The sequence below is a fragment of the Enhydra lutris genome, unplaced genomic scaffold (genome assembly GCF_002288905.1).
Source record: "Enhydra lutris kenyoni isolate GAN:26980312 unplaced genomic scaffold, ASM228890v2 scaffoldscaffold15, whole genome shotgun sequence".
In the NCBI taxonomy this organism is placed as follows: domain Eukaryota; kingdom Metazoa; phylum Chordata; class Mammalia; order Carnivora; family Mustelidae; genus Enhydra; species Enhydra lutris.
Window position 1 is genome coordinate 60,075,169 of NW_019154099.1, and position 22,595 is coordinate 60,097,763.

A 22,595-nucleotide genomic window follows, 5' to 3' on the forward strand; every position below is an offset into this window, starting at 1 on the left:
AACCAAGCAGAGGACTCTGACAATTAACTATGTCGGTCAACCTGATCAAGAAGTAACCTTTGAATCACTTGGGAAATTACCTGAACGTATTGGCTGTGCCTCTGTAGCCACCACATGCCAGTCTTACCAGAGATACACGTCTTGCACAAACGGTTCATCCCTTCTGGACTGAGCCCAGCACAGCCGGGATGTTCTGGGATGCGCTGTTGGCGGGAGAAGCAGCTATTGTACCTGGGATTGGGAAGAAGAAGAAAAAAAAAAGAGGCAGTCTTTTCAGAAGTGGATTATCTTTCATAACTAGTAGATATTTTTCATGCTATCAACCCGTTCAGGCAAGCAGCTGTTGTGTATTGTGGGTCTGTATACGGGATCGTGAACGAAACTCCCACGGGGGCCTCCAGAGAGAAGCCCAGTGCTCACCTCTCGAGGCATCAGCAGCTCTCCTTAAGCAAGTTCATAAAGACCTTCCTGACAACCTGCATCTCATTATTGCCACATAATACAACATCCTGGGGTTCTCTTCCTTTTGTAAAGAAATGCTTAAAAGCGACATGGTGCGTGGAAAGTTTTCCTAAAGATGGGCTGGATCGATGCCACGTTCTCGTCCTCCTTAAGAGTCTTGGTGGAGGAAAACGGATTTCTTAATTACCTACCGGCATTCAGGTCCTTTATGCTGACTTGAATCATTTTTATGATTAATCCTCAGATTAGCCTAGAAAAGCCCACACTACCTGAGAGTTAGCTCTCCGCAGTACCACTTTATCCAGCGCTCCGTTCCCTGAGCCGCCGGTGGTCGCCCAGCCTCCCACATGTGTGCGAAGCTTCACAGCCTTGTTTCTACTCTGGCTTTTACTTCCGTCTTTTTCTCGTTTCTCCTTGAAATCTGCAACGTTCTCACGCACACACGGAGCGTTTGCAATGACTGGCCTGTTGCAATCCCACATGTTCATTGTGATAAGAGAGTAAACAGCAGCCTCGTTCCTTGTGCTCCCCGCTCCGGTGACTAGGTCCTAAAAAGTGCAGGGTCCGGACAGCGCAGGCATGGGCCAGATCTGACCTTACACAGATTGACATCAGAACACTCACTGTCCCGCGATGCCTGAGAATTTGTGCATTACCCAGAATTGCCAAAAAACCCACAAGAGAGCTTCTTCACGCCCCCAAATCTGGCTCATTATCAAACCTAAGTTTTCAAAGAAAAATGTCCTTTTAAAGAATGAAAGAAGTGACACATAGACACTAGGTACATGGGGTTATTTCCTAGGCAAACGTGCGCGTTTGGGATTTGGGTTTAATTATTCTTTGATGTGGAAAGATGGACAATCCACGAGGAAGTAAGTTGAGAGAGAAGACGTGAGCAAAGCTGTGGGGGAAAGCTGTGAGCCCTACAAAGGCATTTCCATGAAACTGAAAAGGGAATCAAAGCTCCCAGCTATTAAATTACCTTCTGACATCACCTCTGTTCGCTGGAGCTACATTTGCTTAACCTGTTCTCAGATGAGATCACCAGCCGAAGGGGCCAGGCTGGTCTTCACAGCAGAATGGAGGGGACACATCAGAGTACAAACCCCTGACTTAAAGCTGGGGAGCCCTCCCCCTGGATGCTTCTATGGGCTCTCACACCCTTTCTTAGGGATACAACCAGTGCCCAGCCCAGACCCTCTAGAGCAAAAGGGCTCTTTATGTATGTATTTTATTTTCATGAGAATTGGATGGACTCGATTTCATTTCTTGATATTTAACTACCTTTCTATATAGTTAGTAAGAGAGTCCTCCTTGGATTTTTAATAGATAAGCTGCTTTAAAAATAACTCCTGAAACATATAACCTACATTGCTCCATTTCGGGGACAGTAGCCTGCATTCCACGCTTCCCGTGTTTGTCTGCTGTGTCCTGGCCACCCTGATCTCCTCTGCATACACCAAGCACAACTAGAGGTTGATTGAACTGTTTATGTGTCAATCCAAGACAGTAAAACTCGAACTGCTAACATTAATTCATGGGCGTAGCTGCGGTGTGCAAGGAGGGGTCTTCTTAGTTCACTTACGGAGCCTTGGAATCATGTCTGATTTCCAGAGGCTGAGGAGTAACCCAGGACAGAGGCACCGAGCTCACGTCTGGTGATGAGAGATCATAAAAACATAAAAAAAGAAAAGGAATCATTAGAAAACCCAGCAACGTGGTTCAGCTGTCAGAGACATTTTCACTGCTGTGAGGATTGAATGCGTCCTAGGAACCGTCTGCAATGACTTCAGGAGAAATCTTCTTCTTTTTTTTTTTTTTTTTCCCCAGACAATAAAATCATTCTATGAATGGCCCCAAAATGTGCAGTTCTTCTCAGGACTTAAGAAAAAGTAGAGGTTAACTCCAGGCAAGACAGTGGAACTGGCAATCGTGTTTTGTCCTGCTGTTTGCCTGATGTTTTCAAAGAGGTTTGGAAAAATCACCCAGTAAGAAAGGCAAGCTTCACTCATTTTGTTTGTTTGTTTGTTCGAAAAACACACCAAGGACTCTATTTTGTGCCAGGCATTGTACTAAGTGGTATGGGTTTTTTTTTCCATGAAATGTGGGGTCTGTTCAGAAGCAGCTCACAGCGGGGAGACATGAAAACTCCAGCGTATCCAGGCGGTGTGAGACAGTTTGCGTGAAGACACGATTTGGGTGTCACGAAACACTACTTACCCTCAAAGCTTGTGAAATGCTGCGTTTTTATTCATTTGGTTCTATTCTCCTTCATCTTTAAATGCTTATCATGACCCACTAAATTGATTTCCCAGCCTGTAGTGTCCTTTGGAACACTGGTCTAGAAGGTGGGATTTATATGGAGGGACGGGAGGGATTTGAAACCAAATGGGGTAAAGGACACAATCCCAGGAGCCACCTAAAATACGGTCCGTGTGGCTCATCGAGTATTTTGACAAGAATTTTAATTTCTATAGATAATTTTATTTCTTATTCTATTCTTTTAAAAGTGTTTTTCTTTATTTTTTAGAGAGAGAGGGAGCATGAATGGGGGGAGAGAGACAACCAGACCCAGTACTGAGCAGGGACCCTGATGCGGGACTCAATCCCATGATCCTGAGATTGTGACCAGAGCTGAAACTGAGAGTCAGACGCTCAACCCACTGAGCCACCCAGGCGCCCCTGTACAGATATTTTTAATTCATTCCTGAAGGCCTCAGAGCTGTGGGCTCATCGCCATCTCCTTGAGAGATGAGCGGGACCATCCTATTGTTAAAATACTGAAATGTCTCTGTAACCACTGGACATGATGGCCGACCGGGGCCTGCTGGGTTCCCAAGCACAGCCCCCCCAACCTGGGGGTCCTGGCCCCAGGCCTGTCCGGTTTCTCCCCAGTTAGATGTTGGCACGAAAGGCTTAAGATACATAGTTGGGCCTCTTCCATTGGCCCTGGCCTGTGCCCTTGTGGTTATTAGCATTTAGGTGGGTAATTTGTGATTCCTCCTGAAAAAGGACTTTGAGAAGACCCCACATACATCACTGCATTTTTTTTTAACTGCTGACGACTTTCCTGGTTCTCTCTAACCTGCTACGACCACACCTGTGAAATCAGTGTTCACAGCTAGAGCTTTCCTGTCCCGTGGACCCGTCCGTGAATCCGAAAGCCTTCGGTTATGCAAAGGTGTTTCTGTGGAAGAGATCGGGGCTGGCCAGCAGGGACTAGAACGTCGTGGTTAAGGCGGAACGTAAGCTAATATCCCTGAAATGGGGCAACAGAGATTCAGTTTTTCTCAAGGACCAAAGCAGTTATTCTGGAAGCAGATCATCTGTTAAAAATGCAGGAGGGACTCAATGACTAGCTCTGCAGAGAAGTGACCAGGGTCCGGAGACAAAACGGACTCCGTACGATTCTCATTAAAAAAATAAATAAACGCTCATTGAGGTTCTGTAGATCTGGGGGGTGGGCAGCGGCTCTCCGCGTAAGGAAGGATGCGGCCGCCAGTGGAGGTGCCCGGGGCTTGTCTGTGTTCCCTTGAGATGCCAGGCCCCCCTAGCTCGCCGTCCGTGACGCCACGCAGGTGTCCCAGGCCCCCCACCTTCCCGACCAAAGAGCGGAAGATCATCCTCTTCCCCTTGGCTCTCTGGAGAAAGTGAGGACGACCCCTTCACCCTAACGAGGGCTGCCCGGGCCGACGGAGCTGTCTTTGCAGGCGCCGCGTTCCCCGATCCTGGATGTACATTACAACCGGGCACTTGGGAGATGTAAAAATAACGGCCGTATAAATAACCCCATGACCTATGAAATTATACATGAGGAATGGGTCTCCGGGCCAGGCTAGCGTGGTGTTTAGATGTTCATGTTCAGCTAATTATAGGACGGGCAAGCTACCCGAGTGCGCAGAGAGGCAAGGGATCGGCGTGATTTGTTTCCCGTTCCGGCAGGGACAGAAGAGATGGGCACGAAAGGATCCAGTTAGTTAAATTTAAAAGAAAATTGGCACAACATAATTTTCTGTGCATTTTTGGGTTCTAAAAACCTTATTTATACTGACAGTCACTTTTTAGCTTTACTATCAATATATTCTTCCCCTGCTCAGCACATATGTTGTTGAAGATATCACTCTATTTCCTGATTCAGTTGGCGTTTCCAGCGCAAACCCTCTCCTTGCACTTGGCAGGGGAGTGGGTGGCAGGAGTTAGGAGTAGGGGACAAGGAAGCATTTCCATTCTACCCCGCTTAGCCCGGAGGATAAGTGTTGGTGGCACTGTCTACCGCAGAAGAAATGCCTAAAACAAGACTCCAGAGGAATTTTGATCTACTCAAGAGTAGCGATTTCTGAAGGTCATTAAAAAGTGGGAAGGTGTGCTGGGGGCTGGCGCTAGCCTTTGAAGGTCCGTAGCCTTGGACAGTTGTGTTTTCTCAACCTGTCCATCCTTTGCAATTGCTAGGGTGCTCTATTTTTTCTGTCTCGTAAGGTAACGGGTTCCTATAGGAATGCAAGTGAATTACGGCACATGGCTGTGTCCTAAAGGTGATCGCACGGAAGCCCCGTGTTCTGTCCCCAGGCTCCCCCCTTACTGTTAGAGATTGAAGCCTGCTCTTGACACATTTCTGCAACTATCAGCAAAGGGACAGCGAGGTCCGATGCACATGGTTTGGGGTCAGTTAGAGCTGTACAAAACATACGGAGATGCAGCGCGCGCCCTCCGCGCCAGAGGACACGCTGCGGGAAGACTGGCTCCGCTCCCATCTCGTGTCTTGTGGCACAGGCCCACACCGGGGATGGGGTGGGGGTCTGTCTGCATATCTGAGGCTTGGATCTGACACTGTCTAGATGTGTCCTTACACTGGACGTTTGTCCTCTGAGGCAGCAGGCCCTATGCTTGGGTTATGTTAGCATGTATTTTTTTTTAAAGTTTAATTTGCTTCCTAGAAGCTTGTTATAGCAGAATGCAGGGCAATGTGGGGGTACTCAATCCTTATTTATAGTTCTTACCTGCGGTAATAGAGGATTTTACAAAAATCAGAGGTGTATTAGACATTATTCCTTGTAACTCACACCCCAGATGCCAATCTGGGGTCTAAGTGATCCCATCCAAACTGAGTTAGTTACGCACCATCTATGTGTGTCCGTGAGCACAGTTGAGCTGGAACGCCCAGGTTTTAGGAATGAGAACTTGAGAAGTAGAAGGACTATGCCAGCCGCGTCTCTGTGTTTGTACCTTTCCTTAATGCCAAAGAGGAAAAAACAAGCGCATTCCCTCCATGCAGTAGCCTTTCTGGAGAGGAATTTTCCTATAGAGTTGCGGAATGAATTAGAGCCAGCGTGAGTAATGAGTTTAAAATGTATTTGCACATTTTTTCTGCCTTGCATAGCACTCTCGGTATTAAATCAGTCAAACAGCAATAGTTTGTTTTTCTCCCGCGTTACTGAAACCTGGATCTTGTCTCCTGTGTTTCCAAAATATACTCTAAAATTATCTCAAGTTAAGGTAACCAAGAAAGAAATGATGTGTTTAAGCATTCTTCTTAAAGAAACACTCTGTTGCTCACTCCTGACTCATTCTCTGCGACCTTTCTGTGGCACGCATTGCTGTCAGCCTCTCTCTGCCCTCCACCCCCCACCATCGCGCCCACACCTGCCTGCTTGTGTCCGCTCTCACCATTCTCGCCTTCCGCTGCCCCTCTCTACACGATCTCTGCAAGAGATCTCCCTACTAAGAGATGCTTGAGTCTTTCCTGCACGTTTTCTTTTCAGTCCTATTGAATGCTGTGACTCAAATAATTGCCACTCAGTTTCACCCTTGGGCGTACCCCTGTCACTTGAAGGTCAACAGGCACAGCCCTAGACTGTCCTGTGTCCAGGCACTTCGCTGGTGCTTACTCCGGTCCCTAAGCTCCGAGAGACCTGTAAGGTGGACTGTCCTGACCGCCCAGCCCTGCCTCTTCCCTGGTCTAAATGCTCCCAGCTCCTGTCTCTGATCTGTCCTCCAGCCCCATCCAGCTGGACACATTTTTTGCCAGAGTAGTAACATTTAAAAATGCAGTTTATGTTATGCCCTTACCTAAGTATTGGCTGGCGCCCTGCTCTGGTGATGGTGCATACGTGACAAATGTGCCCACAGAGTGTGCAGAACCAGACTCTCCTCTCCTCTCCCCTCCCCTCCTCTCCTCCTCTCCCCTCCTCTCCTCCTCTCTCCCCTCCCCTCTTCTCCTCTCCCTTCCCCCCCATCCTCTCCTCCCCTCTCTACTCTTCTCCCCTCCCCTCCTCTTGTCCTCTCTTCCCTCCCTTCTCCTCCCCTTCCCTCCTCCTCTCTCCCCTCACCTCTTCTCTCCCTTCTCCTCCTTTCCTCTCTGTCCTCTCCTCCCCTTTCTTCTCTGAGCAAAAAGGCTTTCCAGACCATTGTGTTTTCCAGACCATGGGGCAGGTGCGGGGCGTCTTTAAGAAAGATAAGTACGATGACAAATATTTAGGGAAAGAATGGAGCATTTGTTTAAAGCGGGAAAATAAGCAAAGTGCACATTGGCCAAAGCTGTCTTCCGCCACCATTAACTGCCACCAACTGACTGGTGCTTGGGCCTTGGACATGGCCTTGGCAGGTGAGGGTGGGGTCCACGACCATCACTCTGTAGACTCCTGTCTCCTGTCTCTAGGCAGCAAGATGCCAGAGCCAAGAGTTATCAAACTGATGGCAGTTTTCTGAGATTACAGGTCGCAAAGCCGTGTACAGTTAAGATTTTTAAACACTGAGCAGGCATGAACCTTCCATATCGGTGGGACATGGAGGACATACTCTTCAGTGATAACTGGTAGTGAAACCCTGAATGCACACTGCGGGTCGGGAATAGATGTCAGCTGTCCCAGAGTCCGTCCTTCCCCTCATGTTAACGCTCAGCTGGAAAGCAAACGGCTCTGGCCCTTTGAATACATACGAGATTTTCACCTCACTCAATGAGAAGTTTTCCTTACCTCATCATTTTAAATAAGCAGAGATTAGAAGCTCAAAGGTATGTTCACAGTGAAAGTCCTTTCATGTTGTCAGCAATCTCGTGTGAATGAGGACAAACAGTTACCAAGGTTCTCCCATAATCATTCCCACGGATTCCGTAGTAAGTAAATTGGTCAACTGTTTTCATTGCAAAACATGGAGTTTCCTTCTAGAAAACAAAAATTTCTCCAGCAGTTTAGTGGTGATCATTCATTTATTATTTTTTCTGTTTTCCCTAAGTGAAACAGAAACCAGTGGAGAGACCTGAGTGGGCACATGGCATGGTCTGACTTAGGGTGCAGAAGAAGGTGGTCAGCTCAGGCCAGCTGCCTCCTGGGCGGGAACTCCTCTTCCCAGGGACTGGCTGCCCTTGGACACCAGTAACTGCCCCCTCCTCCGGGGTGGGGACTAGCAAGGTCTCCAGTCATGCCCAGATATTCCGGGGTACGATATCACCTTCTATGGAAAACCAGTTTTCAAAGGATAACACCCACCCAGAGTGATAGTTTAGTGTTTTTTATATATATATATATATATATATATATATATATATATATTTTTTTTTTTTTAAAAACAACCCACAACAACAAACAAACAAAAAACGAACACAGCAAAGCTGAAATTTTTCCTGCATCCGCACTTGCAGATCCGCTAGAACTCTCCCACTCGATTAAGATTCGAGCTAACTGTGTCCACACTGCGTGCTCATAATTAACCTGTCATATCCTGGGGTAAAGGCCGACGTTTTTCTTTGAGTCAGATCCCAGGGTGATTCACTTCTCTCGTACCTGTGCAAACAGCCCCGGGCAGGGGGCACAGAGAAGTCCTGTTTACAGGCTCAGAGGGAACAGCCCAGGTGTGCAGACGGAGCAGCATCGTGGGTGCCACCGAGCTCCACAAACCTCTGAGCACACAAGACGCGGGACACACAGTCACTCAGACTCGCCTTCAGTCTTTGTGTGGGATTTCACCGCACACGCTCCCTCCCTGTTGGCTTAGACCCACTCAGAGCCTCAAGTATTTTCTTTTGGTGTGACTGTGACCGACTTTTCTTCACCCTGAAAATCCCAGGGGCCACTGCTTGGAGGCATGACAAGGCCTCACGACTTTGTTGGCTCTGGATCATTCCTTGCAGGACCCTCCCTGAAGTACAGACCTTGTGTACGTGCCCTTGTAACTGGAACTGCTCCCTACTCAATCCCAGGGTCCTCGGGTTCCTCCCGTGCCTGAGTCCAGGGTCACGGGCATCTTCTTGATGAGGAACATGGCAGCTGCTCGCTAAACAGACCCTTTGGAGCAAAATCAAACCGCGGAGGGTTTCTGCCTTTGCTCTTCATTGTGGCTGAAACTAGGCATTAGCAAGTTGGGGCACAGGCGCTCGGATGTGTCTGGATTTCCCTCTGAGCCAGGGTGTTTATGAGCAGAGGCTGACACAGAATTTAGGAAGCCAAGAACCACCCCCACAATTAATATTCATGAGGAAGGATAACCCTAGAAGGGAGACGTTGGTATAGATGTTGCAAGTCCAGTTCGGTGGCTGGAGGACAGTGTTCAGCCTGCAGTTCCCGGTTCATTACCACCGAGGCACGGGGGATCCAGGGAAGCCACAGAGAAGCAGCCGCCTTCCCCTTTAGATCAGCAGATGCAAGGACGGGAGGCTTTACACAGAAGGGCCAAAGCGTAAGAATGAGTGTGGGTGGATGGTGGAGTCCAAGTGCCTCTGTCTGAACCCGGCTGATTCTGAAATGTTTGCACGGAGGTTAACCTCCCCGAGCCTCTGGGACCTCATCTCGAAAATGGGTGTGAAAGGGACAGCTCTTCAGAAGCAGGAAAACCAGGGCAAAATCAGATGTCACGTCTGGTGGGGGGTTGGCACTTCCTAAACCCTCAGGAGCTGGTGATTATCATCAGAACAAGGTAAATAATTATCGTTAGATTGGCCATCGCTTCTTCTGTTTTACTGGAAGAAGGACTTCTTTCCTTATTCCAACCCAGAGCCATCCCCGAATAGACCTATGCTTTTAAGATAGAAATACAAAGAAAATTTTAGAGGTGATGTAAGAATCTCCGCCTAACTAGTACGGCACGTTGAAAACCAGTCCTTGGCTCCAGTGTAAGCTGCTGATGAGAGAAATATTTTTAAAACCGTAATAGGAAAATTGGAGATTTTGACTATATAAACATGAATTGTTTAGGAGCCGGAAGTTGGTGAAGAGGGATGCTAGCATCTTGTCTATAGCAAGAGTCTACGCAGTGCATCCGAGTACTGAGTTCTGTCCCGCCGGAGCGAAGACGACCGTCCCTATTCACGCAGGGATAGACGCCCTGGTTCCCAGCCTTGGGTAAGCACCCACTGCACCGGCACAGAACCTCAGCTCCTTGCGCGACGGCTGTCCGTTTGTCATGGTCGTTACGGCACGTGGAGTTCACGAAGAGTGCAAACACATCATAGGAATTCAATAAACAACCGAATCAAAGAGCGAGAAAAGGAGCTCGAAGAGAGGCTGACCAGCATCTGTGTCTTGAGACAACTTTACAGCCAAAGCGTGTTGCTAAGTTGATTTCTCTGAAAGGCAAGCGAGAGTCGACCGAAAGGAATAGGTAGTCTTGCAGTGGCAGCCCGAGAACTCCGACGGTCCCTCCCGATCAGCTGCTCTCAGGCTCATCCCTGTTCTTCCGCACGCTGCTTGAGCCAACGCTTTTCTGCTTGTTTTCAAGTGCAGGGATCCAGGAGCTGCCGTGGTTTTCAAAGGCCTGACCATTTTGTCTCCGTTCTATCCCTCCAGCATCTCCTGCTCTGGACAGCAGCACGCTTTCCTGCGGGGCAGACCGGCTGCACCCTCCACTTCTAAGTGACAGGTCCCTGGGGCTCGTCCGACCACGAGCCCCACTGGTGAGGACAGGAGCCAGCCCAGCTGGTGGGAGTGCCTATGGCAAAGCAGGGAATGTGGGTCAGTGTGGAGCGTCTGGATACGTGATCGTTGCCTGTCGTGCTGTTGGAGTGTAAGACTCGAGGGCAAGGGGAGATCAGCATAGAGGCAAGACGTAGAAAGGATCCTGTCAAGACCAACCTGGAGAGACAAGCTCTGGAGGGCCAGGCTTCTCCCTTTTTTCCCTCCCTCTCTCCCTATATTCTTCCTTCCTCCTCTCCCCTCCATCCATCATTCCTTCCTTCTCCCTCCCTCCATCCTTTCTTCCTCCTTCCCTCTCTTCCTCCCTCCCTCCATTCTTTCCCCTACTTCCTCCCTCCTCCTCCCTCCCTCCTTCGGGATCACTGGAGATAAACCATTCTGTCGCATGTAAAGTATAATAAAGCAAATTAGGCTTTTTATCTCTTTCGAATAATCTGTTAGCCTTAAACTTCAGAAAGCCCTAACCGAAAGGCAGTCAGAATCCACTCTGTACCACTGAAGACCAGAAGCAACATCCACGTCGTCCATATTGAACAAGGATCCTCCAGACATCCCTTGGGAAGCAAGAGCCAGTCCCAGGCTCCCCCGTCCCCAGGGAGGGACGGTGACTCCAAGGGAGGGGGGTAGCAGGGGCCACACCTGACGCCCTGGTGGACAACTGTGCTTCCTTTGCTCCCTCTGGTCATTCATAGACCCTGCCTCAGGATAATGCGGTAGACTTTGCTCCAAACCCTGGCATTTGTTACATTTTACTTTATTATTTCTACGTAGTTAAAAAAAAAAAAAAATCTTCATTTGGCTCTTCAGCCTAATTTGGGGGATGGCTTCTTGTACTCATTGATCCCCGAGCACTCAACTTGGGGACACGCAGTGAACAATTAGGTAATGTTAGTGTTCAGAATGCAAAGGTAGGGTTTTGAGATTTAATAGTCCTCAGTGGATAATAATAAAGTTGGTAAGATGCTGTAAGTGTATTTCTTATTTTTTCAAACCTGTAGGGATTGTCTCAGCTCTGCTTAATTTAGTAATTGAGAAAACTTGTGAAACATAAATTCATTTCCACGCTTTTCTTTTAGGAAATAGCATTCTCAAGACAGACGGCACTCTAGTGACAAGTTATTAGACTCTGACACCAAAAATTCTGTACAGATATGTTTGAAAATAGTAAATTATGTAATTCATTAACACCACTAAATATTCCCCATTACGTTTGAGAGTGCTGTGACAAAATTTGGTCAACATTTTGTAGGCCAGAAATTTAATGAAGGATGATTATTGATTTACTATTTCAAATACAATTAGTGTTTCATTTGATGAGTTGTATTATTTTCTTCTACTATTTTATTAAATTAGTGGGTGCATTTTATCCAAAAAGAGTAACCCTTTCTAAAATTTATTTTAGGTTTTGAGACTAACATGAACCTCACTGGCCGAGAGGATGCTGGTAGATCAGAAATTGCATCTGAGACTCAAGATAGAAATGCAAATAACCATGGAATTCAATTATCTAATTCACTCTCGAGTGCTATCACTGCTGAAAATGGGAATTCCGTCTCAAATGGTAAGTGCTTTTTAAACTCGGAAGTAAATAGATGAAAGTATTAAGTTCTGTCAACTTTCTAGGGAGAATGGATTTGAAACGTAAAAATGAAGTAGGTTTAAAAGCTGGAACATAGATCATAAACTTCGCTGGAGGGTATATTGTAGCATTTTATGGGTTGGGTTAAAGAATGATAGTTGTGTTCAGTGTTAGCTGACTTTTCAAAGATTGTTGTGGAGTATTCGCTACGTGGGAGCCAATATAAAATGAGATTATACAGAACAGAAGGAGGAGATGGGGTTGTTCTAATGGTACTTTTAATTAAAAAAAAAAAAATACCTTTTTCTTCTCATACCTGAGTAGTGTGAGGGAAAATAATACTGAAGTTATGGTAAACACCAAACTGGCCTTAAGTATTTAACTGGTGTATATAAAGGAATGTATCATCTAGAAATTGGCTAGACTGTGTTTATCCAAAAATCATTCTGATAGTGGCTTAAACAAATAACTTAGTTCTCTCACACATAAAAGCAGCCCATGGCTGTTGGGATGATTTTCCTGAGGACATCCGGAAAAGCTGGCCAAAATTTCCATTGTTGTTTAATCTGATTAAAGGCACTAGAAAACCATTACGACCTTGAGATCCAGGGAAGAGATGGAGGAAGGGGGTTTAGAATGCAGGGAGGACCAAGCAAGGAAGCCTACATTCTAGGCTCTTCTCCAAGGGACATCCACACACTCTCCCAGTCCGTAGACGCCAGCTCAGAAGCCAGACTGGATTTCTGACACCCTCCTGGACTGTGGGGACAGACTAAGTCCAGGGTCTGCCAAGGTCATGGGTTAGAGCCTCGAGGTGTCCCTCCTAAGGGCTGGGTGTTCCCAATCTAGAAACCACAGCTCAGCTCTGAATCATCTCAACCCCGGCTGTTTGACAGACGTCCTTCAGGACTGACAGGGCCCACACGTACCTGGGAAGAAATGTGTGTGGATGTCTGTGTCTCAAAGGACATCGACAGCATCCGAGGCTTCCAAAGGATGTAACAAACCATGTTTCAAATCTAGTGTTTAACACACAGTCAAAAAACCAGACACATGATGACACAAGACAAGATCACAAATTAACAAGCGGAAATAGCCGTCCATTGCGGCGCATCCCTGGGAGCCCAGAAGACGGGAGTTCAGAAGCACTTGCTTGAAGCTAAGTGTGTTTACTATGCCCAAGGAGATGAAAGAATGAGAATCCGCAGAAACGGGAAACTATAAAAACGTGTCAAATGGAAATTCTGAAATTGAGAAATAGTCATAAAATTAACTACAATAGAGGATGAGTTTCGAGCTAATTAGACACAGTCATTAAAAAAAAAAAAAAAAAAAACCTGAGGAACTGGACGATCAATGAGAACATTACAGAAGGAGACACAAAGAAGCAGGAGAAGATCAGGGATTCCAGAACACGGTTTGGAGGCAGGAAGGGTGGGGTGAAAAAGTGGCTGGAATTCTGGAGAAAGAAGAGAGGCTACACGGACAGCAGGAAGACCGTGCCCATGAGGAGACCCGTGTGCGAGGGTTTATTGGGCCATCGTTGACCATCATCCAAAATGGACACCCTTGGACCATGACTGGATCACTTGGTTGTCTCCTGCTCTGTAAAGCACCCGCCCGCTGCCCCCGGAACTTAGAGGCTTAATTCAACAGAAGACGGTGAATTCATACGTTCTGTGGGTCAGGAGTCTGGCTGAGGCTGGTCTGAGTGCCCTGGTTTCAGGGTCCCTCATGAGGCAGCTCAATTCTTGGCCAAGATTCTAGTCCTCTTGGAGGTGTGAGTGCCCCGTGGTGGGCTCCCTGGGGCCATTTTACAGGCTGACTAGCACATGGATAAATGGTGCAAAATACAAAGCGGGGGGCACTACCCTTCTGTGCAATGAAACGGTGACTGTCGAGCACGTCGCGCTAAGTGAGGGAAGAGTCAAAGCGGACAAGTACGATCCATGCACGTGATGTTCCGGAAAAAGCAAAACTAGAGGCACAGAAAACCAATGCATGGTTGCCTGAGGCTGGGCTTGTGGTCCGGGATGGACTGTGGTCCTGCTCCGTTGGGGCCACTGTAACAAAATGCCAGACTGGGTGGCTTCAGACGGGCGGAAGCACGCTGTGCGGGTTCTGGACGTCCGAGCAGCGCACCCTCAAGCTCAGCTCCCAGGCCGCCCACCTCCCGCCGCAGGCTGCCTGACTCCCACTGTGTCCTCCCAAGTTGGAAGGACGAAGCCAGATCTCTGGGGTGCCCCTCATAAGGGCACTAACCCCAATCCTGAGGGTTCCACCCTCGGAACCCAATATCCTCCCAGAGGCCCCAGCTCCTACAACTATCACCTTGGGGGTTAGGATTCTAACGTACGAATGGGGTGGGGGGACGCGAACACTCAAACCATAGCAGACAGCGGAGGGGCCCGAATCACTACCCACAAGCAGGTGTGCGTGGGTTCCTGGAAATGTATACACGTGTACGGTTTTCTGTCTGTAGATGTGACTTTTGTTCAAACCAAACCAAACCAAAACCTGCTTAGCATAAATAAAAAGAATATTGCCCTTAGGCATCTCATAGTGAAACGCTGATAACTAAGAGTGAATATTAAAAGCAGCCAGAAGTAAAAAAAAAAAAAAAAGGACAAATTCTAAGGAACGGCAATTCAGAGACAATTCAAAAACAATGAAATAACATATTTAACATGCTCAAAGAGCTGTCAGTCTAGGTTTTCATAAATAGTAAAAAAAATAAACTTCTTAAAAGATGCAAAGGAGTTAAGGACGTTTTAGAAAAAAAAAAAAAAAACTGGAAGAATTCAGTGCAGGGCAGACCCAAAATGCTCAGAGATACAGCAGGAAAAACGAACAGTAAATAATGCCAGGGAAATCAGGAGAGCGTGAAGCAGGGTTTACTGTCGCAGGCGGGTAACTCAGACTCACAGGCTGTAATTTCAAAGGCAACCACTGAAGGAGTAATAGTGAGTATGTAATTTCCAAACCAATAGAGATAGTAAAACAGAATAATAAAAGTCAGTCTATCCCAAAGGTGACAAAAAAGAGGTGAACAGGAGTGACCTGGAAAACAAGACAGGGTACCCCGGTGGCTCAGTGGTTGAGCATCTGCCTTCAGCTCAGATCATGATCCCAGAATCCCGGGATCAAGTCCCACATTGGGCTCCCTGCACAGTGGGAAAGCCTGTTGCTCCCTCTGCCAGCTTCTCCCCTGATGTGCTTTCTCTCTCTCTGTCAAATAAATAAATAAAGCCTAAAAAAAACTCACACACACAAGACCAATAGGAAGGTCGTAGATGTAGGCATAAAATCACCTCTGAAAATAACTAAGCTTGAACTCAGTTCAAGTTTATGTTTCAAGCCATGAAAGTTTAAGAGACTCGTTTAGTGTGAATTCACATTAGAGATAAATCCATTAATAAAATATTTTAAAGCCTAAGATTTCTGAAAAGCATGTAAAACATGAGGATGCTAAAAATTTAAAGGTGAAGGAACGGAACCAGGAAAGGTATGCCATGCAAATATTAAAAACAACTTTCTCATCTTTCTGGGAGTTCTAAATTATGTCTCTAAGGGATCACTAGATTCGGGAAGAAATCACAAAAAAGCAGAACTTTGTAACAAATGACAATGAAAATATGACAGAACTTGTGGGACGCTGGTAATGTCTTCATAGGGGAAATTTATGTCTTAACGTCTGTTTTGCAAAAGAAGGAAAGCCAAAAGTCGGTTTTTTAAATGTCAACAAGTTAGAGACAGAGCAACAGGAAGTGGAAGAAAAGATACAGTAAAGGTAAGAAATAAGTTATTGAAATGTATAACAAATAGCAAAACCAGAAGTTGGTTCTTTGAAAAAAAAATCTTTGAAACATGAATAAAATGGAAAACTCTCTTGCAGGGATAGTAGAGAAATAAAGAAGATGGCACAGGTGACAAACTCTAGGGTGCAGAGGGGACCCACCCCAGACTTTCTAGAGTTTGGAAAATAGTAATATGTATATTATGAACACTTTATGCCAAAATAAGTTTGTGAATTTAGATGAACAGACACACTTCTCCAAAAAAAGAAAGAAAGAAAAAAAAAAAAAAAGCCTGGTGGTGGCTATGAAGGAGGGCACGGATTGCATGGAGCCCTGGGTGTGGTGCATAAACAATGAATCTTGAAACACTGAAAAAATAAAATTAAATTAAAAATTAAAACAAAAAGGGGCACCTGGGTGGCTCAGTGGTTAAAGCCTCTGCCTTCAGCTCGGGTCATGATCCCAGAGTTCTGGGATCAAGCCCCGCATCGGGCTCTCTGCTCCATGGGGAGCTGCTTCCTCTCTCTCTGCCTGCCTCTCTGCCTACTTGTGATCTCTGTCTGTCAAATAGATAAATAAAATCTTTAAAAAAAAAAAGTTAAAACAAACAAACAAAAAACTACAACTAACCAAAATGGACCCCCAAAATAGGAAAGCTAAATATTAACATAAATATTAAATCAATTAGAGTTGAAATTGAGTACTTTTCTCTGAGGAAAACCCAAATGACCTTCCCAGCAAGTTGTCTCAAAACTTTCAGGATGAAGAATGCGAGTGTTACATAAGCTCTTCCAGAGACTAGGAATACAGAAAGGGAAAGAAAAAACCTTCCCAGCTTGCGTAAATAACCACTTAATCCATGACAAATTTGGCATTGCAGGGCACTGGGGAAAGGGTGATCAATTACTATCCGTGAGAGGAAAAAAAATGGACTTGACCCTTCCTTCGTGCTGCACACACACGAGTCTTCTGATAGATTATAGATCTAAGTGTCAAATGTAAAATAATCAAATTGTTGAAGAAAACACAGGATTTTTTTAACCTCAGAGATAGGAAAAGAAAGGAGGATGTCTTAAGCCACAAAAGAGTGTTAACTGTAAAGGAAAACAATTATATATATAAACGTACACATAGAGGAAGTATTTTCAACACATTTGACCAACAAAGGGTCATATTTGGAGTTTGCTTAAAAACAAAAGGAAAGGCTATTGAATAGGAAATTGGACAGGGGACATGAATAAGCACGTAAGCATTTTTCAGAGCCCACCTTCACTGGGAATTAGAGAAAAACACAGGAAAGACACAGGAAATACTACTTTTCACACACCTGCAGGATAGCAGCACAGACCAACGAGGAGGGGCTTGGGCGAAGAGGGGCGCTGGGAGGGGACGGCTGCCCAGGATAGGACAGGATCTCCCTGGAGGAGGAGAAACCCTTGGGGATTGGGAGAGAGGATGACGGCGGCTCCTGGGTAGCTGACACAGACCTGTCCTAGTTGCAATTCCACCATTTAGAAAGATAAAGACAAAAGACAGGAGGGAGAGAGAATGGGCGGGGAATGGAAGGGGCGTGGAGAGTCCGTGTCACGCATCAGGATGGTGGCCGGTCCCCACCCTGTCTTAGGCTTCCTTCAAGATCCGAGGGACCCCAGGGAGGCTGGCACCATAGCTTCTCAGCTCAGTATGTTCCTCACCCACACGTGGTCACAGAGGAGAAGGGGGATGGAACGAAAACCATACAGGGGCCGAGGTTGGGGGATGGGGGCAGGGAGTTGGTCCGGGCAGCGTTTATTCAAGCTTAGCAGGAAGGTCTCCAGAGCAGATGGGAATTCTCTGTGGGCACTCAGAGAAAAGGTTGTTTGAATCGCACACACGGGGAAAAACTCAGATGTGTTTACGGATCTTGCCCCCCCATACTGAGCAAGGGTTACAAATAATGATCAGAAGGATCATCACAGGGGCGCCCAGGTGGCTCAGTCGGTCAAGCCTCTGACTCTTGATTTCAGCTCAGGTCGTGACCTCAGGGTCCTGAGATTGAGCCCCGCGTCAGGCTGCACACTCAGTGGGGAGTCTGCTTGGGGTTCTGAACTCCCTCTCCCTCTGCCCCTCTCCCCACACGTGCACACATACACTCTTCTCCAGATAAATCAATCTTAAAAAAAAAAAAAAAAAAAGAAGGATGCAGGTCACAAAACAGAGGCTTTTTGGTGCAATGGTGGTAGGGGGGAGTGACATCAGTTAGAGACAGAAGGATTTTTCTGCCAGCAACAAAGACTTTTAGAAAAAGAAACTGCCCTTACCAAATTCTGTTACTGCTGCGAGCAGACAGAAGTTCGGCCAAGAATGATACAGGCTCCCCGGACCCCAAAGCGTCAGCTTTCCTTAACATTTTCTCCTGACTGAATTTTGCAGCTTCTAAAAACAATATCTTAATCAGATGACATTTATAATTTTATGCATTCTAAAAATTAATCGTGTTTCAGAAAGCAGAGAGAAGAGTAAAGAAAAGAATAAAAACTATCAATTCTCTTACCTAGAAATATTCAAAATACATCGCATATCCCACTGGGTCAAATTGTACATTTTCATATAGTTGTTACGTGCATGGTTACATCATGTTTGGCTTATTTTTATAAAGTTTGAGTTTTACAATTCTGCTGCTGTCCCCACCTTAGGAATATTGTGTGGTGTGTCGCTACGTCTGCAAGCTCAGATCTGCTTGGCTTAGAGCTAGACACTAAGCATGCTCAGTGAATGGCACCCCATCTTATTGGACAATGACCGAGCCCTGTGTCTTGGAGAGCAAAATTACCCCTCAATTTCCCACCCTGAAAACAACACTGTTGATGTGTTACTCCAACTCGATTTAAATAGGCATTTTGTAAAACTCTCTGTGTTAATGTTTGATGTTCAGTCTTATGTGACTCTGTTTAGCTAGAAATATAGATTCAGTCTTTCTCTTAAGATGGCTACTTTCTGAAAGCTCTGATGCTAACCTTTTGGGAGGAGGTAAAGGTCATGAAAACACTGTATACCCTTATGTTGAAATTAAGTATCCCTAAAATAATAAAAATGGAATTTAAGTGACAGCTGTAGCCAGCAGGTATGTGATAGAATTATATTTCACAGGCTAGGAAGAAAGTAACGGATTCCTGTTCTACTTGCAATTTTGGAGTATTCAAAGATGGCCACACAAAAAAAGGAATTTTAAATATGTTCAAATGATAAAAACTGAATACATGAATATTTGAGAAAGATGACCATATACTCATTCACTTTTGCTAAAATTTTAGCCCATGCTTCTCCCTAGCTCACCTTGGATGACATTTAACCTTATCACAAAGAAAAAGAAAAGAGAAACTTCCTATCACCAAATTATTTAATTTGTCTGTGTCTTGACTCAAAAACCAAAAGCTATGGGTTGGATAACGGTTCTGAAAAAGCCTAGTTAAAAAAAAAAAAATACCTGTGAGTTTTACTCTAAAAATCAAAGTTAAAACCAAAAACCAATGGAGCAAAGAAAAAAAAAAATCCTCTAAACCAAAATGGAAATTTTTGTGGACTACATTGCCTGAAATTAATAATATCAAATTAAATATTTAGGACTCTCAGACTTCTAAACTTCAGCATGTAACAAATGATTGAGCCCTGGAAGACAGGTATATGTACATCTTAAATCTTATAGGGACCAGATTTTAAAATAAAGCAAGTTCTGTGCTGTCATTAATTGACAATCGCTCAGAAATCTCAGGAGTTACAGGCGCAAAAGGAAAATTATTTCAACTGGGATTTCAGTCTTTCAAAGCTACTCGACATGTTGATGTTGGTCTGCTTTCATGAGCACCATGAAAGTCTGGGTTCCTGCAACCTCCCCAGATGACTAGCATATCGGGCACAATGCCCTGGATACTTCCCCCTGGGTAAGCATTTAGTGATTGGAACAATGTTGCACGTTACCTAAGAACCAGTGAGTTTTGTGCAGGGTGCAGAGTTAGAAAATTTCTCCTTGTCGGTATGATACAAACTGAACAAATATTACCCATGTGCAGAATGTAATATACAGGTGATCATTGTAATTCTGAAAGCAGTTACTAGTCCTCACTCCTAATTCACAACATATAGCCAACGTGCTTTCTAAATAAAGGCACAAGATGGAAATAAATGTTTAGAATAAATTGAATTCTAATTGAATCAGAAATAGTGTTATTTTCTAGGAAATGATTTCTCTTGAATGCCAGTATCTGCACGCTACCTCTGCTTCCCAGAAATAATTATCTGTTTGTTCATTTGCTGAAATATAGTTACGTGTGGGTAATTATAGCTATCACTTACTTTAATTGCCAGGCTTTTTACTGATGTGAACACAGACTTAGATCTTTTTTGGTATACTTAATTATTCCCTGGACTTGTGGTTATTTATCATTAGATTAAAGAACAGTGTTTCGTGTTAGGACATTTTAGTCGCATCACACAAAATATTGTGTGTATAAAGATGTTCATTTTGTGGGGAAATAAAGATATAAAAAATTCCAGCTAGGCCCTTTTATGTCCAGTATGATTTTCTTCCTTGCTGCTCAATGAATATACGTGATCTTGCTGGGCAAAAGGAAACAAGTGGCAGTTAAAGAACGCAGTCATTACGTTTGGTCTGACGTTTATCATTCCGTGAAGATGGTCTCCCTTTCTCGTCTGTTATGATTATCCTCGGTGCTCAGTGAGGGTTATCTGTGGCGTAAAGGGCTTTCCGCAGGGGAGGACTAGGTGAGACCATCTGGAGGACAGAGGAACTCTGCATTCTTTGCATGGCCTCCAGTACCATACTGAAGCCACTCCCATCGGAGCTCCAAATCACAGTGGTTCTGGAAACATCTAAAAATGGCTTTCGTCAGCCCTGCTCGAGAGAGATCCAGAATGCTGGCAGAGGATCCTCTCGTTTGAGGCCATGAAAAACATTCAAGTATACGTTTTACAACATTACTTTGTTTATGGGGATTGTATAGATTCTTTGGAACTCGTGCTGTTGTCTGATTCGAAGGCTAACTGCCAGAGGAAGCAAGCCTTCACTTGAAAATCTGGAATATTGTGCAATTATCTATTTTCAGCAGCAGAAGGTAGCTTTGCAAAGGAAGCCAGCTCCCCGGGCCTTTAGAAAGCCCTGCCCCGCTCCTTCTGGCTAAAAATATTTTCAAGTCATCTTAAATAATTGCTAATTTGGACTTCATTTAATTGAATTTCCTCCGCAGTAGTTGAAAAGTCAGGATTCAAGATGGCTGGGCTGAAATGCTGACTCTGTTTTCGCCCGGATCTGTCGCATTATTTCCGTGTGTCCATGTTCAGACCCCAGCTTTGATGCTTACAAACTCCATGCCTGGGAGCAAATTACTTAACCTGTCCAGTTCTCAGTTTTCTCATCTTAAAAATGGGGACAGTTAAAGGACCTGCCTTATGGGATTGTTATGAGGGTTTTGCCGTGGGGCTAGCACAAGTCAGTGCTCAATAAACATTACCTATCCCCAGATACCATAAAAGCTTAGATATTTGGGGGCTAGAAGATCGCTGAAAATGTGTCCATTAAAAGCAAAAAGGCATGCTGTAGATGAGGTATGAGGCAGTGAATTAATTCATTCCAGACCATACAGACTATAATGCTAAAAGCAATGCCTAATGACTTATTTCCACATAGACCCCATTCCACACGCATGTGCGGTCAAACGTGCATATCGTTTGGTGGCCGGCGCTGGCAGTCAGTGTGCTGACAGACATCATAGTTGGGAGCATGTGGGAGGGATGGAAATTGGGATAGATGGGTGGAGTTCTGGGGAAGCTCTGCTTTACCCCTTGGAGGGTTAGAGGTTTCAAAATAATAAAAAGGACAGATTGTCAGGAAGAAGCCTAGAGAAGGGCAGGTATACATCAGTACATCAACGCATTTATTAAGCACCCGTTGCATGCAGACCTTGTGCAACGTGTGCAGAGCCATAGGAAATCTAAGCAAGTCAGACCTGCTGTGTGTGAGAAGAGAGCACACACAGAACATCCACAATACATTTCAAGGGAGATCACGAAGCAGGGCGGCCGGTGACAAGTGTCAGATCCGTCACATAAATAATGAGTGTCCTGTCGCCTCCACCTGGAAAAGGAGATTCCTTGTGGGCTGGGATTGTTCAGGATGCTCCTGGTGAGGACTGGGATTTTCAAAATGAATCAGACTCAGACTAGAAGGGCACACCTTCCAGTGAAGAAAATTTATTGCCCAAGAGCTGTGTGGCAGGGATGAGAATGGGGTACTTTGATGGAGGAGATAAGTAACTGAGGGACAGGAAGTGGCAAGAGTGCTCCAGGCATCAGATGCCAATTCAAAGAGTGTCTCTGGGAGAGCAGTCTTGGCTTGGAGGGGTGAGGTGCTACCTGCTATTGTGGAGAAACCTCCCCTATTGGGTTATTCAGAGTGAGCCGTGGAACGGAAACTTGCGCTGGGAATAGCGGTTTTTAATTCCCCCACCCAAGCCTTCATGGGCTGTGCACCCCAACGAGAATGACCGAGAATGAGCTGGCATAGACGGCGAGAAGAGGGGAACGAGGGTGATCCGAGAGGTTGAGGTTCTGGGCAAGAGAACAAGGCACTCTTTACTGGAGGTTAGAAATGAAGTTCAAAGAGGAGGTTTATTCTGGGGCTTGGTCTTGAACTTCAAGCGCTAAGACAGGCTATAGACAGTTGTTCCATAAACAATGCTGTAGACAGTTGTTCCATAAACAATGCTTATAGTCTGGGAGTTTAAGGGTAGCTCAAGGATGGGAAGATAGAAGAGGTAGAGTTTTCAAGGAAACTGGAGAAGTGGGGATCCTTTATGGCAT

General features: G+C 45.4%; 1 protein-coding gene across 1 annotated transcript in view; it reads left to right on the top strand.

Moving 5' to 3' along the window:
- Positions 1-22,595, top strand: part of LOC111147014 (myosin XVI) — a 471,268-nt gene that overhangs the window by 418,365 nt on the left and 30,308 nt on the right. The window contains exon 33 of the mRNA XM_022502858.1: positions 11,767-11,925. Within this exon, the coding sequence (XP_022358566.1) occupies positions 11,767-11,925 (159 nt within the window). The remainder of the gene's footprint in view (positions 1-11,766; positions 11,926-22,595) is intronic.